The sequence below is a fragment of the Gadus macrocephalus genome, chromosome 20 (genome assembly GCF_031168955.1).
Source record: "Gadus macrocephalus chromosome 20, ASM3116895v1".
NCBI lineage: Eukaryota > Metazoa > Chordata > Actinopteri > Gadiformes > Gadidae > Gadus > Gadus macrocephalus.
This window is the reverse complement of record NC_082401.1, coordinates 23,247,108-23,260,950: the sequence shown is the minus strand read 5'-3', so window position 1 is coordinate 23,260,950 and position 13,843 is coordinate 23,247,108. Positions and strand designations below refer to the sequence as shown.

The 13,843-nt window shown below is 46.9% G+C and overlaps 1 protein-coding gene and 2 non-coding genes across 9 annotated transcripts; all 3 read right to left on the bottom strand.

Annotated features, from left to right (window-relative positions):
- Positions 1-954: 954 nt before the first annotated feature.
- sf3b1 (splicing factor 3b, subunit 1) lies at positions 955-13,423 on the bottom strand. 7 transcript variants are annotated; one of them, XM_060039820.1, is made up of 24 exons: positions 13,271-13,422; positions 12,368-12,540; positions 11,890-11,991; positions 10,563-10,677; positions 8,557-8,636; positions 8,255-8,443; positions 7,630-8,095; positions 7,426-7,547; positions 7,110-7,307; positions 6,901-7,002; positions 6,579-6,758; positions 6,403-6,489; positions 5,755-6,025; positions 5,490-5,635; positions 5,037-5,183; positions 4,659-4,784; positions 4,303-4,524; positions 3,889-4,071; positions 3,688-3,799; positions 3,437-3,557; positions 3,188-3,319; positions 2,816-3,088; positions 2,179-2,395; positions 955-1,562 (listed from the first exon to the last, which is right to left on the bottom strand). In XM_060039820.1, the coding sequence occupies exons 1-24, from the start codon at positions 13,296-13,298 to the stop codon at positions 1,404-1,406; spliced, it is 3,951 nt and encodes a 1,316-aa protein (XP_059895803.1). In that variant the 5' UTR covers positions 13,299-13,422; the 3' UTR covers positions 955-1,403. The 7 variants fall into 7 exon arrangements, 6 of the variants coding, with proteins under 6 accessions (XP_059895803.1, XP_059895804.1, XP_059895807.1 ...); XM_060039821.1 differs by lacking the exons at positions 10,563-10,677; positions 11,890-11,991; positions 12,368-12,540; positions 13,271-13,422 and adding an exon at positions 9,002-10,372; XR_009523368.1 differs by lacking the exons at positions 955-1,562; positions 2,179-2,395; positions 2,816-3,088; ... (14 more) ...; positions 7,630-8,095; positions 8,255-8,443 and adding exons at positions 9,002-9,056; positions 9,587-9,645 and having other exon boundaries at positions 13,271-13,423.
- Positions 2,515-2,710, bottom strand: LOC132449239 (small nucleolar RNA SNORA74). The gene has a single exon (XR_009523552.1). It is a non-coding gene; the product is annotated as a small nucleolar RNA SNORA74 (small nucleolar RNA).
- Positions 11,673-11,810, bottom strand: LOC132449243 (small nucleolar RNA SNORA50). Its single transcript, XR_009523556.1, has one exon. It is a non-coding gene; the product is annotated as a small nucleolar RNA SNORA50 (small nucleolar RNA).
- Positions 13,424-13,843: the final 420 nt, after the last annotated feature.

Here is a 13,843-nt window from a genome sequence, read left to right as displayed (position 1 = left end):
GCCTCACTTTGGATAGGAAGCGTGGGGGAGGGTCCTGCATTGTGTCGTTTGTGAAGTTGGGGGAGGGGGGTCCCCACTCCCGTCTGACTTCTGTGATGAGGAATCTGTAACGCAGGCTAGACTCACTGGGATGGGTGAGCGTGATGGTTGACCTTCATTAATAATCACCATCCGCATGATTTGACCTCAGACAAGAGAGAACGGAGCAGCCTGGGGGTCTTGAGAACTCGTACTTTCAGAACAGACTGGGGCAGTAGACATCTTGAGAAAGCGGTAGGCATCTAGAACATTTTAGCTTTTCCGCCAACGTCTGGAATGCGCAATATTGTAAAAACAGGTCATGCTTTAGTAGATTCATACAGAGGCATGGACATCTCGTCTCCCCATTCAGGAGCTTGGTTCAGCCGTAAACGAGGATGAGCTTGTTTTAAACAAGGCCACTGAAACAGCCTCCCACTCAACCCCTACGGCCTTTCCTTATCTGGATGTTGTGTCTTGGCCGGGTAAAGGGGGGCAATGGGATCGGCGTGATGGCACTCAAGACAACCGGCGTTGAATACCAAATGCAGAATTTAGAATGCTTTTTCACGTTCATGAAACCTCAATCCTGAGAAAAGGATTTCCACATTGCTGTCGACAAAGCAATGTCATGCATCAGCCCGTTAAAATATAACAGAAAAATTACCCTATTGACCCTGGTCCGTTCTAAGAGGTCAGCCGTCAAGTAAATGACAGTCAGGGACGCCACATCTACGTTAATCCCCATGTACGTACAAGGGAAGCATTGAAAGGCTTATTTACATATGGACCCGACTTAAAAAAAACAAAAACCGGAGGGAAGACAAGCTTCAAGTTACTATGCATTTATTAATTGATTCCTGAGCAACTACGTATATCATTCCTGGAAACATCGGAAAAAGTGGGTAGTTATGTTAAATAATTCAGTCAAAACCCAATTTTGTACAGATTTTATTCATTCAAATAAAGCAACAGTCTCATAAGAACAGTGTGTGGAAGTCTAATGGAGGGAGCAGCCAGTAGAGGCCTACCAATGCACAGAAGAAAAAGCTTGGGATATTTAAAAACAATTGGACAATGCTGGATAATTGGATGATTGCTCAACCATAGCTACCTCAAGCCCTCATATGACATTCCTTACCGAAAACAGAAACATGTTCAAAACAAGATACATACAGATGAATTTTGTCTTAATTCCATTAATTTAACCAATACAAAAAGATATAGGTGCCAGGCAACATATACTGAAGAGTTTGGTATGGGATTGTCGACATACTATTTAAAAAGAGAATCATGTCCATATCAAACAGGGTTCTACGGCGGGTATTGTGGGACGAGTAGATAGGAATGAGGCAGATGGAGCGAAAGGAGAAGTGAGTTTCTATTTACAAGACGTATTCCAGCTCGCAGCGGACAAAGGGGTTCTTCTCATCGTTGTACACCTGTGGGTAGTGGGCGATGAGGGCGTCCTGGGAGCCGATGTAGATGGAGTTGTAGATCTTCCAATAGACGTCCCTCACTTTCCTGGCTGGGTGGAACAGACCCTGGGAGAGACAAAGCGTCATGGATTACGAAAAACCAAGGCAGACCATGGTGGCCAGGCCGGCACCCGGCACTCAAAACGGGTCAAAGAAGAAAGGGTGGTTGAACAAATTGGTTTAATTTTGGGGGTTATTCAAATAATAGCAATGGTTAATAGGTCAATTCAGATGCAAGCATTGAATACCAGACATATGCACGGTTTGTGATAGTACGTGCTACTGGTAGCCAAGCTTTAACCTGGGCTGCGTAATGTGGCCAACGGGTGCAGGGTGAGAACAGAGGGACATGGGAGCCTTCTCTGCTAGCTCTCGTGTGGGCGTCTCTCTAGCGAAGTACTAGCCCTGATCTGACCATGGAGGGGTCGAACAGGCGAGAATGATTCGCATGAACCATGTGGTCCTCTTCCATGATGTTGAACCGTGACCATGAAATAAGAAGTATAGGCTGTGGACGTCCCTGGACCGAACCTGCACTACATAATCCCACCCTACAGCAACACTTGCTCACCAAACAACATTTTTACTTTACAGTAAAGTACAGCCAGCGAAGCTTGGCCCACTGAAAAGCTTTAGCTCTGAGATCCAATTCCCCGCCAATGAGCAGGCTTCTTGGTCTTACCTGTAGGCAATACTGGAGCATTCGGCAGGGCCCGATGGCTACCCTCAGGCCCTCTAGGGCGCCCATGACAGCCTGGATGACGTGGGGCGATGTCTCAAAGACATTGGGCCACACGTAGTTGAGCAGATGGTTGAGGGAGTCTTCGCAGCCAAAGCCATAGACGCCCAGCGACATGTGCTGCACCACGGCGCTCGCTGTCTGCCTGTGGACCAGGTCTCTGCCAAGGGGGGGAAACAGAACAACGCTCAGCACTTTATATATCATAAGGCCTGACGGGATGCCTTGGCTGGTAACAATTTTGAATGTTTTAGGGAAGGCGTCTACTTTATTTATTTTTTTGTGTGACCCGACACTAGGCCTGAGCCGCTGGGTTTCAGCACAGGCCACTCTCGTTGGGTCGAACCCTGCAACGCTTCGGCAGAGCCAGCTCTAAAACAGAGGCGGCAGAACCGTCGCAGTTACAGGGCTTCCTCTCCCAGCACTGTAACACTGAACCGGGCACTGATACCCGGACAGCTGACTTAGTGCTGGTCAATTTGCACAATTTCATTTCTATTAGAGGCAACATGTCAGCCCACACTTCAATTCTTAAACATGGTAGTACAGGCTAGTCAGTTCAGGCAATCCAGGGCCATACCTGTCCATGAGTGCATCCTCCAGCAGGGGCGTGACTGCGTAGATGTAGTCCTTCCCCATCTCCCCGATGTATTCAAACAAGAAGGACAGCGACTTGAGAACACCATTCTGCACGTTAAGTTCGGGCACACGGTACTCGTTCATGAGCGCCGGCAGCACGGTGAAGGGAGAGCAAGTCTCGGCGACGATGGCGATGGCCACGGTGGTGCACACACGGTTCTGTCGCTCCTGCACCTTCAGGTTGTTGAGCAGGGTGGCGAGGACATCATGGGGGCTGTGGGAGGTGGGGCCATGTAAGGTCAGTAACAATGACTTGAAGCTAATGGCTTAATCTAGATGGCAAGTGCCTGCTAGTGTGGTTCTGCACACTCACCCAATGGCCTTGGCGATGTAACCAAAGGTGTTGACTGTGGCTCTGCGGATGGCCTTCTTGTGAGCCTTGAGCAGCTCCAGCAGCTCAAAGCAGATCCTCATCCACTCCCTGGCAGATACGTACTCTGCTCCACTATAAAACAGAAAGGCAGGGTTCTTAACATTGACCTCTTCAAGTGGGAGGCCTTAGGACGGACTTCACAGTCATTCATCAGTCAGCCACATCATTTTCAATCCTTAACACACTTACCGGTCAGCAATTCGGCCCACCAGGTCAATACAATTCTCCTGCACCTTCTCGTGCCTATTCTTTAGGATGGGCGTCAGACGTGGAAGCAGGTCTTTGATTGGTGGAGTCATCTTGTGCATACCTAGAACGACAGAGCCACTCATCACTAGATGTCCACGGAGAGGACGGAATCATTTTTATACGAGGACTTCTTCGAGGGACATCGATGAACCACAGATGACGAGAGATGGGAGGACCAGCATGGGACGTACCGATGACGTTAACGATGGCCTTCAGGGCTCCCAGGATGCTACCCAGCACTTCTGGATACTCTTCTCCCAGGTACTCGTACAGCACCACTCCCAAGTGACCCATCAGTTTCTCCTGCAAAGGAGATGACACAGGTTCAGAAAACAATTCCTACCATACCTTCTCCTGACTTTAGAGTCAAACCTCGTCACAGTGGGCCGTACCTCCTGACAGGTCTTCATGACCACGGCGGTACGAGAGATGAGGTCGGCGGCCTGCTGCCGCACTTTGGCCGACTTGTTGTTGAGACGCCACAGCACGGTACCGCAGATCTGAGGCAGGTATGGCTTCACGCGCTTCCCCAGGGCATTCACCACGGTGCCAAAACCGTTCAGCATCACAGAATCCTGGGGAAACGGCACAGCAATGAGTGACAAGGCTCTGCTTTCCCCGGGCTGTATAGTGCAGGGATGCCACACACTTTCCGAAAGTGCACACAGCATGGTTCCAAAGAGTAACTACAGGCCCAAAATAGTTTAAAAGATAAATCAAAGCTATGTGGGTCCCTTTACATGATTAAGCACCTAATGCATGGTCCTTGTCCCCAAGGCAGCTACTGAGCATTAAATAACACTCACTTCTGTGGTCTGTTCCTGGAAGGCGTACAGGATGCCGTCGATGAGCTGCTCCTCCAGCTTGTGGTCGATGTCGGCCGCGCCCAGGTTGCCCATGATCTTCTCAATGGTCTCCATCACCATCTTCCTGTACTGCTCCGCCTCGTCCTTCAGGTCATCCACGATACGCGAGATGATCTCCGCCGCGCCCACCTTGTTGGCCAGCTCCACCGTGGTGTCCACCAGCTGTTGGAGCGGACGGAATACAACAGGCCGGGGTCATTCACAAAGCGTGGAGGAAAATACTCAGTTTGTGCATTTTCTCCAAGATAAATTGAGTTTATACGAGGTTTATTATATCAAGGTTTACTGTAACTTGCCTGTCTGTAGTTACGTCTGTCGAGAGCCATTCTGTGTTGCCAAAAGTGTTTGAAGAAGGGGGGCAGGATCTCTGTCTTGATGTAGTTGGCCTCTACACCATCAGTTCCACAGCACTGCTTCACCACCTGGGGACAGGACAAAAAGCTCAGGTCAGCCGGAACAGACTAAAATATACCATCATGCCATCAGGAGTGGCTCTAGAATTGTGGCCAACGGGTGCAGGGTGAGAACAGAGGGACATGGGAGCCTTCTCTGCTAGCTCTCGTGTGGGCGTCTCTCTAGCGAAGTACTAGCCCTGATCTGACCATGGAGGGGTCGAACAGGCGAGAATGATTCGCAGATCATCAAATCAGTCATTATCGAATACTCCACCTTACCTTGAGCACAATCTTTTTCATTTCCTCATCGGGGGACTGGAACTCTCTGATGAGGATCAACATCACCTCCCTGGTGTAGTAGTTGGCGTACTCAGCATCCATCAAGGGGATCAGGTAGCCAATAGCCTTCAGGAAGGCTGCCAGACCCTGAAAACAGGCAGAGGAAATGGTGTCAATGGTAGTCTTCACTCAGTTGAAAGGTAAATATAAATAATGATGCAACGTTTGTCCGATACTGGCAGCAGAATATAGCGGTCTCACATCCGACCATTCTCCTGACAGCAACAGCCCTCAAAGAGGAGAGTCTTTAGCAAGCAATTATACACACTATAGCCACTCACAGGCTTAGCGCTGGGTGATGATCTTGCATATTTCTATGACCAGTTGTAACAGTTCATCCTATAACACTAAAAGGCTACGGTTGATAAGGTCCCTCGAGAGCTTTGACGCTACCTTTCCTCTGTGCTGTCTGATACCCTTCCAGAGGGGCTTGAGGACCGAGTCGAAGGACTCGATACCGTATGGAGTGGCCGCCTCCGCCAGGGCAGCAATGGCCAGAGCGCTGATGGTCCTCACTTTCTGCTGCTCGTCCACCAGACCTGGGACCACAAACACAAGGCCAGTCAGGGCACGCAGTATATACCAGAGTGCATCACCCTACATGGCCCTTAATGAGACAATGTGTTGTTTCACCGCTGGGTGGGCCCCGGGCGCTCACCGTGCTCGATGATCTCCACCAAGCTACGGAGATGGGGCAGGATTGCGCAGCCCATCAGGATGGCGATTTGCTGCACAATCTTGATGCCCGTGTGTCGGGCCTGCCAGGACTTTTTGCTCTTGCACACGGCTTTGAGGAAGGGCAGCAGCGAGGGGATGCCCAGGGCTGACGCCACCACGGCGAAGGCCCTGGCGGTGGTGTTTCTGACGTACTCATCCATGTTGTCAATGTCGGGTCGCATGGTGGAGATCATGGTGGCCAGGCCGGCAGCCTGCACGCAAAACGGGTCAGAGAAGAAAGGGTTTCATTTGGGGGTTGTTGAAATAATATTAATGGTTAATACAGATGCAAGGATTGAATACCATATGCAGGGCTGGTTATAGTACGCGCTTCCGGTAGAATCACATGATGGTAGCCAAGTGTTATACTGGTTTGTGTAATGTGGCCAACGGGTGCAGGGTGAGAACAGAGGGACATGGGAGCCTTCTCTGCTAGCTCTCGTGTGGGCGTCTCTCTAGCGAAGTACTAGCCCTGATCTGACCATGGAGGGGTCGAACAGGCGAGAATGATTCGCACAAACCATGTTGGCCTCTTACATTACATTGAACCTGGACCATGAATTAAGAGGGATGAATGACTGTTCCATACCTTTGCCAAGTTAGAGATGATTTCCCTGCCCTCCACTCTGGCATAGTAGTCCTCATCAATCAGAAGGGGCTCAATCACCACCAGGATCTGGTAGAAACAAATTCAGATCAGTATATAGAACATCCACAAGTACCTCGATTTTTTGTACTTACAACCTCAGAGGATTCATAACCTACCTTGTGCACATAGGGTCGAACCAGGTCGTCCAGTTTGTAGAGAATACGGTCGATGACTTTGACCAGCAGATGGCGCTCTTGGTCCTCTAGGGTGGGGGACATGAGCAGAGGGAGGATCTGGTTGAAGAGGGGGCCAGCTCCAAACTCTCGAGCCTTGTCTGTGATCTGTCGCAGCGCCGCCTGCAAACCCAAAGAACGTCATTAGTGAATTGTAAAAGACTCATGCATGATGAACGTTTCATGTTTCTGGCTGAGGCACACAGCAGCATAACCAATAGCTTACTACAGAGTCTCAAGTGCAGCGTTCAAGAGAGACACTGACCTTTCTCATAGGGGGGGTGCCGTTCTTGATCTTCAGCAGGAGCTTCATGATCTTCCTCTCCTTCTGCTCCTCGGGGCTCAGCGTGGACTCATCCACCTCCACCTGACGCGAACGCATTACAACCATGCAATTAAAATCAGGAACCTCCAATTAACATGTCAGACGTCTGGATCACAATCTGTGAGCTGAAATGAAGATGCAGTACTCACAAGAAGTTTGTCGAAGTACTGTATATCGTCTGGCTTGAGGAAGGGGAGGTTTCCGGAGGGCTGGTCGTTGATCTGCTTCATGGAGCGGTCCTCAGTCTGCATGTGGAAGCCGGTCATGCCCCCGATGGGAGTGGGAGTGGCAGACAGTTTGCGGGCCGGGGTGCGGATGGGCACGTAGCCTGCTGGAGGAGGCAACACCTACGGGAGAAAGAAATGGGAAAAAAAAGGTTTTAATAAGTTACAGAAAAATAAGACTTTAATTGTATTTCACAGTATCATTTAAGGAGTTGTATTGATATTTCTAAATAAAATGTACCTTGTAGCCCTCTGGAAACATGGCATCTAGCTCCTCATCCGTAAGGGGCCTGTTCCTCTCGTCAATTTCTCTCTCCCACCTCCAGGCTTGCAGCTGCTCTGGGGTCATACTCATCAGGTGACCTGGAGACAACACAATAAGGCATAAGACACAGCCCGTAATAACCACAGCTTCCACAGACGGAGGACTGAAACTTTGGTTTACCTGGTGTGGGGGTTGCCATGTTCATGGCCGGTGTTCCAATGGGCGTCTTCCCCGGGGTGAGCATTGGGGTTGAGGATCCCATCTGACTGGCGGGCGTCTCGTCCCAACGCGACTTCCTCTTACTGGCGCCTGGGGTGGGCGTCTCCCCCACCGACTCGTCTCCACGGTCTGTGCGGGGGGTGTCTGCCCATCCACTCCCGTGCCCGGGGGTCTCGCGCTCCGTCTTGGGGGTTTCATCCCAGCGGTTTTTGCGGACGCTGCCCGTGGCTCCTCCGTGGCCGGGCGTAGCGTGGCCCGGGGTGTCCCTCCCGGGGGTGGCAGCGCCGGCCGGTGTGTGGCTCGGAGTGGGGTCCCACATGCGAGTGCTAGGGGTGGCGCCTGGAGTCTCGCTGCCTTTGGCCCGACCGGGCGTCTCGTCCCAGCGACTGTTGGAGGGGGTGTGTGCAGGGGTATGCCCTGGTGTTTGCTGCAAGACAAAAAGATATTCGACTGTTGCAATCTTTTGAAAGTAGTACAAGTATATACCACGACCCAATAAAGTCCAGAGCAAGAAAACAAAACCCCCATCCCTTGTTCCTGCATGGATCAAGCAATTGTTCTGATTTGATTAGATCAGGCCAGTCACCTCTGCGGTGGAGTCCGCCTGGTCCCAGCTGGACATCTTCTTGGGCGTGGTGTTGGTGGGTGTTTGGTTCGCTTCAGCCGTCTGGTCCCAACGACGTTTACGCTTGGCTGCGGCGGCGGCGGCGGAGCCATTCACTGCCTTCAGGTCCCCCGTTTTCGCCTTCTCTGCCATCTGCTGTCGGATGTCTTTCTGGAGGAGGGCAAGCATACAGCCACAGTCAATTGACAGGTCATCGATATTTTGGTCTTTTCCTTGATGTAAACCTGACTTCTACAGTTTGGATAAGACTGTCAAGAACAAACCTCCTCTTTGGTCAGGTGCTGCTCCTTCATGACGTCCATGTACGACCTCACTTGCATCTTTGGGTCTGGCGTTTTGCCCCCTGCGCGAAAGAGCACCAACAACAAAACCGGACATACGTTAGGCTGTGGACTTGGGACCAACTGTCGTAGAAACACAGCAAGCACAATACACAGCCAGCTAACCCTGACTCTAAAACCAAATGAATAGATCATTACTTTCCGTTGGCTTTACATGTGAATCACAATGAAAAAAAAAAAAAGCCCTACAGATACAAACGTTTCCTCTCTTTCTTACATACAGACATAGCAGTCTTAGGGAAGAAAAAAAAAACAAGCAGATACATAGATGAGCTGTGGTTGCTCTGTGTTCGTTTAAGGAGACAAAGGAGAAGGTAAAGCCATCACTGATGCAGGGGTCCTGGGCTGTGCTCTCCAGAATACGTACACTTTCAGTGCCAAGGGTCCTTCTGCAGTCAGACTTCAACCGGCAGAAAAGAAGCCTAGAAAATTTCTCTTTACCATTAGTAACACTTTGGAAAGGGTAGGAACTCACACACATAAGTATACCACCTGTGTTGCATTGATTTACGTCACTCAAATATAGAGAGAATCCTGGAGCTTGGCCTCAATCTACAGGGGTGCAATTAAAGTTAGACTGGGATCCAGCTGCCAAATTACTCATCATTTATTTTTATTTTTTAAAGCTAAATGATTGAGGTTTTTCAGGGGCCACTAAAAACTTTTGATCGGAGGCTACTTCAGGAGATACAAAAAGGGGGACGGCCCAACTGTCCAGACATCAATACTGTGACAATATTGTTCAAGTTAAAAAGTAATGGTTAAAAATCATACTTCTTTCATTTCACTAGGAGATGTCCAAATGGGGGATATATATAACAAAAATTATATATGTTAAAACAATAACTTTGGGGCTTAAGTTTATCATTGTTGGGCTGCTTTGTGTCCCCACAGCAGCAGTAGACCCTGACCAAACTGAAAAGTGCACACTTGTGTGTTCACCATAACCTACACAGGATGAGTTGCTGCACCCTTAACAGAGTGCAGTACAGGACTGGCAAAGCAGTACTGCTGTAGGAGAGAAATTAAGGACAGTTAGTATGGGCCTGTGGCATTGTGGTACAATTTTCTTGATCAAATATTTCTATCTTACAGGGAGTTGTAAAATAAAACTAAACACAACATCTTGAATAAATATAAAAGTCTACATGCAGGCTTCAGGTGAGCCCTAGCTAGGCTTAACTGGTGACTCGTTACGTTTAAATTAGGGGCGTTCTGCCTTCTTTTTTTTTTAATACTCAAAAGAATTAGGCGACAGTGAACTCTAGTTTGATTACACTGCCATAAGGTCAGGGACCACAAGCCAGAAGAAATCATTTGGTTGATGCCTGTATATGTTGGGTTGGCTTTTGTCATTTAATGAGCCATACACAGCTTTACATCTGTGACGTGTGTACGTATTTATACACAGACGTGTATACAATTGAACCTGCCTCTAATATGATGTTCAAAGCCTAACATACCGGTTGCCAAGTCATGATTTTTATAAGAGGATCCTGCCTGATAGCCACATGGGTCTATTAACCCTTCAACCCAAAAACAATCGATCTGCAACCCACGCTTTGATAGGTGAAATAACCCTCCATCAGAGGACACCCAATCACCTCCCCCCAAAAAAGGTGAGCCAGCCCTACAGCGATCATTGGGTCCCACACATGGGTGCAAAGTCTTTTCATGCCAAAACGAACAAATTTTACGCCATAAGTTTCTCCTAGAATTAAGTGGAAATGTCAGAGTTCAACAAAATGCTTCTAAACCAGAGGATTGACCACAGGGAAGGAACCACGTCTGGGGAGCAAGTAATTGCATTTCAGTCGAAGGGTTGAGCGGCAAAAAGGGACCAATTGAGACCATAAAGAAATCAACAACATGAAAAGGGGGAGGAAATGGGAGGAAGATGAAGACAAAAGAGGAGTGGTGGAATTTACCGTCTGCAAAAGGGTCGAGTCGCTCCGGGGAGATGATCATCTGTCTTCGGCGTCCCTTGTATTCGTCCTCCCGGTCGGCAATCTTCGCAGGACGATGCTCTGCGAAGGGGTCATACTGCACGGGAGAAACAGGAGCAACATGTTAGTATTGATTCAATAAATGAAGGATTTTAAATACGACCAAAATTATCTGAATAGAAATTTACCAGTTTTAAGCAGCGTTATGATGCTCGTTTACTGCAAGTTCAAGTGACAGGCGTGATAGATCAATGGTCAATTCCAACCACAACATAAGTGAGACGCGATGTTCTAATGGATTGATATTAAAGAAACATTCACACTCAGCCATAACGTTGTCTAAAGCCATAAGAAAGGCATACTCTGAAGTTCGACCATGGGGCTAGTGATTCTTAAACCACCATTGTTCCGCTATTCAGTTTTCAGTTACCAACATTAGACCCACCGATTGTCCCATTAGTTCCCCGCTGATAGATGTAGACTAAGTTAATTCAAGCTCTGGGCTCTCTGAACTATGATTAGACCAGTCAACTTTTAGGGGACAGCCCTTGTTGTTGCACCAATTAAAAAGGATCCAAAATAACTTAGAATTATTTATCTTCACCTGCCAGATAGTGAAAACCTACCGGCCAAGCGATTGTTCCAATACATTAACCAGATTTTTTTGGCTGCCAAATAGTCAAATCCATCAGCAAATTTAGGAATCAAGGTGTTTACTTTGTACTCCCAGCTTCCACCAAGAAACTTGTCAACCAAGTGACAACTAGATTTGAGCTCAGTGCCTACTTCTAAAAGCTGAAGACAAGCACTCGCATGAAATGGGGCCTTAAACTGGCTGCCATGGTCAACTAATTATTACTTTTACCTTTATAAATGACCAAACATTCCATCCAAACAGGGCATTTGTCGCATTGTGTCAAAATTGAGGCTCATTGTGCCATCGTCTGTTACGAATGTGCATATTTCCCTGATTACAGATGTGTAAAAAGCTACAAGTATATCCTGATGATCACACCTAGTTCACAGGATTTACTAAATGTATGAGTAAATTCAAAATGTGGTAAAATTGGGTGGTGTATTTGACAGAAAAAGATATGTAACTTGCATTTAAAAGAGAATCTTGGGGAAGAACCAAGAGACCCCAGTTATAACAAGTTATTGTATACTTTTGCACTATAGCTTGGCCTGTACGTTCATGGGAATGGTCATGCAGGTTCAAATATAGTGCTTCAACTATTTATTACTGTTAAGCTTTGGCATTGAACGCTTTGAAGTTCCGGTCACATATATTTTGATCATAAAAGCTTACCTGTTCCTCTGACTGGGGAATGGCGTTAAGTATGGCCACCGGGGCATGGTACCCAGGCTTCTTTTGACCCAATAAACTGGTCGATGAATCTTCCTCATCATCCTGCAATTAAGAGAAAGGAAACAAGAGTCTAGTCAGGTCAGGCCGAAGTGGCCGACACTCCTAGCTCGGATACAGACAGAAAAGGAGCAGTCAAGCCCAACAGGAAATTCTGAAACAAAAACAACTCTGATCAGGATGTGTTCTAGACCTGGCTGGGTGATTATTTTATTTACAAAAAGGTAAGATGAATGAGGTTTCAAGCAGTCTGTGAGAGAGAGAGAGAGAGAGAGAGATAGAGATAGAGATAGAGATAGATATATATATATACATATACATATACATATATACATACATACACAATACAAATACCACAAATGTTTGCAATTATTTTCAGAAGACGTTATGATTTAGTTATCACAATAAATAAATGTCGTACATCTTCTTGTTCATTTGCAGCAATAGACGTGACATATCCCGTGAAGCGGCTGTCGCTGCCCCCGTAGATCTCCTGGTCAAAGAAGCCAGTGGAGTCCAGTCCCACACCCTGCTCTCCCTCCTCCAGCAGGGCGGCCTTCATCCCCTGGATCTCCAGGATCTGGGCCTCAATGTCTGAGACAGAACAAAGCATACACCAGTTAGAAAATGTTCACAATTATTGCCGCTAATGTTTTACATATCCATGTTCCTTAGCGTCCCGAAGAAACCCCAAACCCCAAAATGAACGCTATTAAAAAGATATTCGCGAAATTACCCAACAATAAATAAATAAATTAAACAAACGTACAAAACGCACAATAGTGACCAATAATTTATGTTCGCAAACGGCACTAGTTAAACAACCAAGATGTGTACATACTTGGTGAATAACTTGAATAGAGTACGATTTATTATTGACTGGGACATCAAGTTATATCGGGGAACACAACCAGCCTCTAACATTAACGTGAACATGTCGTCGAGGGTGTTAAACGCGGATGTGCAATTTTAACCACCTATTAGGAGAGTTACACACGACAATGTAATCTCGTTTCATTGAATACATCTAATGACAGAATGGACCAACGATGAATATCAAAACTTTACGGTCGTTTTGCAGATATATGCTAACTAAATGGGGCGGCGTGACGCTAGCTACATAGCTTAGCCGTGAGCGCCATTATCTAAGGCTAAAGTCCGCGTTGTGTCGTAGCAAGGCCTCTTTGGTAGTTGTTTGCAAAATACGACATCATAATACAAGAAAATCATTTTTTCCGGTGAATCACTGTACAACAGTCCGTAAATACGTTATTGATGGTGGTGTGTGATGCTGTGTAGTGAAATTTGAAGCAATTTAATTTACCTTCGTGTGTTTTGGCGATCTTCGCCATTTTGGTGATGGTTCGTGACTGAAACCGGAACCCAGGAATATATAGTCTTCACGAGTTTTGGGAAGCTACCGGAAATACATTCAGAGAACCTTCAAGATAAAAGCTCATCGTTTAATATAGCTTGAGGTGCCCCTGGGTCAGGTTCATAGGGTCAGGTCAGGTCTAGCCCATTGATACAATGTAAACAATACATCTATCAACATTTTTGTATAACGATAATGTTCTGTTGGTGTGATTTATTTTTATGTGATCGATTTAATAATCCTGAGATTAAATTTAAGACTAACGTTTGTTGGACAATTATCCAAACTTGGTTTGCCAACAAAGGAATATTTTACTCATCATATTTAATCAGTCTGCTCAATTCATAACAGGTAACTTTGAAATGTGTATTCTCTCAAAGTACATATGTATTTCGAAGGTCACCCCTTTATCCATATATATTGAATAAATGCCATTAAGTAAACAGTGTCATGAAATATGAGTGTCACTAGCCCTTGCTTAGTTGGGTGGAAAAAAATAGATTAGAGTTGTAGATGAGTAGA

Bases quoted from the DNA above. Each gene is read 5' to 3' on its own strand.
- sf3b1 (XM_060039820.1), bottom strand. From the start codon at position 13,298: ATGGCGAAGATCGCCAAAACACACGAAG. The intron at 7,308-7,425 runs GTACATTTTATT...TTTCTCCCGTAG, and splicing joins TGTTTCCAGAGGGCTACAAG to GTGTTGCCTCCTCCAGCAGG. The intron at 3,800-3,888 runs GTACGGCCCACT...TCTCCTTTGCAG, and splicing joins TCATGAAGACCTGTCAGGAG to GAGAAACTGATGGGTCACTT.